General features: G+C 39.7%; 1 protein-coding gene across 1 annotated transcript; it reads left to right on the top strand.

Annotated features, from left to right (window-relative positions):
• Window positions 1-2,126: 2,126 nt before the first annotated feature.
• LOC139401682 (TATA box-binding protein-associated factor RNA polymerase I subunit A-like) lies at window positions 2,127-3,981 on the top strand (the record flags this gene model as incomplete). The annotated part of the gene is made up of 5 exons (XM_071145736.1): window positions 2,127-2,183; window positions 2,412-2,610; window positions 2,830-2,951; window positions 3,214-3,372; window positions 3,915-3,981. Coding segments are annotated over 5 exons (604 nt in total), but the record flags the coding sequence as incomplete, so codon positions are not given.
• Window positions 3,982-4,004: the final 23 nt, after the last annotated feature.

The following is a 4,004-nucleotide window of genomic DNA, read 5'->3' as shown; positions in this document are numbered from 1 at the left end:
AATAAATAAATAATGATTTGTTGCATTTAATTGCAGAAAAATGCTGTTATCCAGGTCATTTCCTAAGTAGGTGACGTCAGCATGTGGGAGAAGTGGGAGCTCAGGATGATGTATGAGTTTCCCACTAGTAATTACCAGTTGGAGGGCCTTTCAAATAGATTTTTCCCAGTTGTATATGGTAAATTTCCACTTGGTTACAAACGCATTTGACCCCTCTGGTGCCAATTAGCGATCACTTTTTTCTCTCTTCTCTGCATGACGCTCAATGGAAAAGAAGAGTTGAGATAGCAATTGGTACTGTATGTCAAACAACCAGCAGAAAAACAACCAGCCTCGTCTTTAGTCTTCCACTGCCTTTCCCTTTGGGGATGAAAGAGGATCAACATGGTCATTGGTGCTCAAGTGGTGTATTGATGATGTCATATCCTGGTGCAAATTTCAAAATATCTCATTGTGCCCATTTGACACTGCCACAGTGAAAATATATAACTGCCCTGTTCATTTACTTACATCCTTATCACTGATCTAGCGTTATTTAATAGGTAAAAGTAATAAATTGGGATATTTGCTTTAATCTATCCTATCACATTATATGTGTGATTACTTCAAGGATGGGAGGAAGGATGCATTTTTTAGCATTCAAAAAGGATTCTGAGATGCTATGTCATCCTGTTATAAAGGGAGTTGAAAAGGATGCTGCATGTAACTGAAGTTGACTTTTACCTTTGTTTTGAATGCTGTTCCCATCAAGGCCACAATGGCTAACCACTATTTAAACATTGTCTCCATTTTATTAAAATGTTGATATTTTTTTGTTGTATTGGCACTAACTGAATACACTTATGGTGCTTTCAAGACATCTGGGAACTTTGGTCAAATTGGTCAAATCATGACGTCAGTGATCTTCGGGTCGGAAAGTCAGAGCTCTAGAAAGGTGCCAGAGTTCCCAACTTGGAAGTCCGAGTTGGATGACTTAAAAGATTTCTCCCAGTCAGAGCTTGTTTTTTTCAGAGTTCCCGGTTGTCTTGAACACACTGAAGTCGGAGATTTCTGAGTTCCCAGTTGTTTTGAACACGGCATTAAGAGACACTAATCTATCATATTATTGTGTGTGCTGTCCGACAGGGTTGACGATTGTCAATACAGTGTTGTGCTTTTGGTAACAGGTTGTGAGAAAATGAACATTTATCATTGGACTGACAATTTACACTACTTTCATTTTTAATAAACAAAATGCTGTTCGAATAGTGGTCCTTCTTTACACTTGCTAAAGGAGCGAAACCAAACATGTCAAATTTTCACTGGGCTTGTTTGACATTGCAGGTGACTGCTGACTGATAAACAAATGACCTCGCATCATAAAATAAACAACTCATTATTCGTAGATCAGTTAGTCATCATGAATCACATATTTGATTCTCACGAACATAGCCACTGAAGACTAGCGTAAGACTAGCGAATGCTTTGCAGGAGTGCCCATAGTAATTACCAGAATTATCCACTTAAATCAGGAATAAACAGATGGGTATATACTGTAGCAGTTATTGTTAGCATATACAAAGACAGCAAATTCAAGTGTTGGGTGTCGACAAAAAATCCACTTACGTCATCATGATTAACCTTCAGTAACTCCATTTATGGCGTCACATACTGTAGAAATGTACAATGTCAATACAAACCTGGAACGTGATGACAAACCCTGTTCATTCTACCTGCACTGTTTCTGTAGACTAGAGCAGGGTTTCGCAAACTCGGTCGTGATTCAAATAATCAAAGCTTGATGAGTTGATTAATAGAATCAACTGTGTAGTGCTAGGGCAAAAGGACTGAGTTTGGGAAACCCTGGACTATAGCATAAGACTCAAACCCTTGTATGCCCTTACTTTTCCCTGTGTCATTCATTCAGAACCACTTTCAGTGTACAGTATGGTGACAGGCAGAGCAGTGCCCAGCTACACAATAATTTGACAGCCTCGATAACAGTGTACATCATAACATTCCAGATATGCCAATAATCAGTCAAGTGTTTTGGTAGAGGTAAATAGTCAGTGGGTACAAAGAAAAGTTCTGGGACCTACAGAGTAAAACATTTCTAACCAAAGCATGCAATGATATACATTTAATGCAAATACAACAGTTTCTATGAGCGAGTGAAACACTCAGGAGTAAAGCATTACCTGAAGGTAGGTTACATAATTGACCTCTTGATCTCTACACTATCAGCCCAACTAAAGGACCCTAAGTCAATAGGTGAAAAAATAAGTTAATATAGGACAGTCAACATGTCTATACTTTTGTTATGAAGCAATTATGACACCTTCAAAAACAAACAAATAGATGGAATGTGTAAACAATGTGTTTGCAATGGAAGTGTATGCCAATGTGCATTTAAGAATTGGTTTGTCCTGAAGGTCTGTCTGGAGCACTCGTTCCATCTCCTGGTCAATGGGCAGTTTGAGGATGCCAAGCTTCAGCTGTCCATCGCTGAGAGCTGGAGGTATGGCAAGCAGTCAGCCGGTCAGTCCCAGAGGATTAGGCTGATCCAGGCCTATAGTGGCGTCCTGGATTACTTCATCTGGTGTGACAAGAAAGCCACTGCATCCAGCACAGGTAAGAGGACACCTGGCAACCCCCAAGTATCCATTTTTCATTGGTTTCAATGACATTGGGATAGTGGAAATCCTTAGGTTACATCACCATCTACTGGCCAGATAATGTAACTGCGTCTTTAGGAACAATTCCAATACATTTCAAAAAGCATGGCCAAATAAAATGTAACCATAACCTGTGGTTGCGCTTTGGCTTAACATGGACTTTAACATATTTTAGATGAGTATGATGCAGCTGTCAACCAAGAAATGCATAGCTACTTCCGACAATCTTCTGTGAACCTGAAGGAGATCATGAAGCTTCCTGGCGTCTGGGATCCTTTTGTTCTGAGTTACATTGATGTAAGTACTGCTTCGTGTTCAGTAGGCATGAAACAAGAACAATTTCCAAACCAAACGGTAACATACTACCTGAATTTGTCCAGTAAAAATACTTGTTTTCATTTTTCCGTTTCAAAACGATTTACTACAATTTGCTCTACTTAACATGGCCCCTGGCATCCCCTTTTTCCATCATTGTATTACTTTTCCATCATTGAACTACTTTCCCTTATCAGACTACCTATGATGATCTAATGTTTTGACTTGCGCGTGACAATGGCAGATGCTGGAATTCTACAACGATCACGAGGGAGCTGTGAAGGTTCTAAATGACTATGCCTATGACGACAGTTTCCCACCCAATCCCAATGCCCATGTCTACCTATACCGGTACATGAAGAAACAGAACCACCCACTGAAGAAACTTCTCAAAGTGCTGAAGGTAGTACTGAGGCCATTGCTGTTCTTAACAGGGGAATCTAGCTGAAATGTTGGGCACTATTATCATTATTAAAGGCCCAGTGCAGTAAAATATTTTCCTGTGTTTTATATACATTTCCACAGGTTTGAATAATACTGTGAACATTTATAATGTCCTTTTGGTGTATGAGTTGGTTGAAGAGACGCCTGAAATGTCCGCCTGTTTTTGGTGGGGTGGAGTTTTGGTCTGCCTGGTGACATCACCAGGTGGTCAATTTGTTAATAGACCAATAAGAAAGAGTTCCAAACGTCTCTGCCAATAACAGCTAGTTTTCGGATTTCCCCTCCCCACAAAGACCTCTCCCAGACAGTACTAGCAAAATTCTTGCTTTAGAAATGGTTCTTTGCTAAGAAGCAATTTGTTTCTTTTTGACCATTTCATTTTAAAACAATCACAGTAAGGTGAAATCTCTAGGCTACAGTTAGTCCTGTACTCTGCCCCTCAATAGCCCACTGGTACTGTACTGTTTAATGAGTCCATGTTTTCGATTACATTTGCCTTAGATCCTGCATACATTGGTCCCAAGTCATGAGTTGATGCCGGAATACTGTTCTCTTCTGGTACAGTCGGGTATGTGAATAAATAAATAAATA

Source organism: Oncorhynchus clarkii, unplaced genomic scaffold (genome assembly GCF_045791955.1).
Source record: "Oncorhynchus clarkii lewisi isolate Uvic-CL-2024 unplaced genomic scaffold, UVic_Ocla_1.0 unplaced_contig_4125_pilon_pilon, whole genome shotgun sequence".
NCBI lineage: Eukaryota > Metazoa > Chordata > Actinopteri > Salmoniformes > Salmonidae > Oncorhynchus > Oncorhynchus clarkii.
The sequence above is the reverse complement of the archived record's forward strand: the minus strand, read 5'-3'. Positions and strand labels throughout refer to the sequence as shown.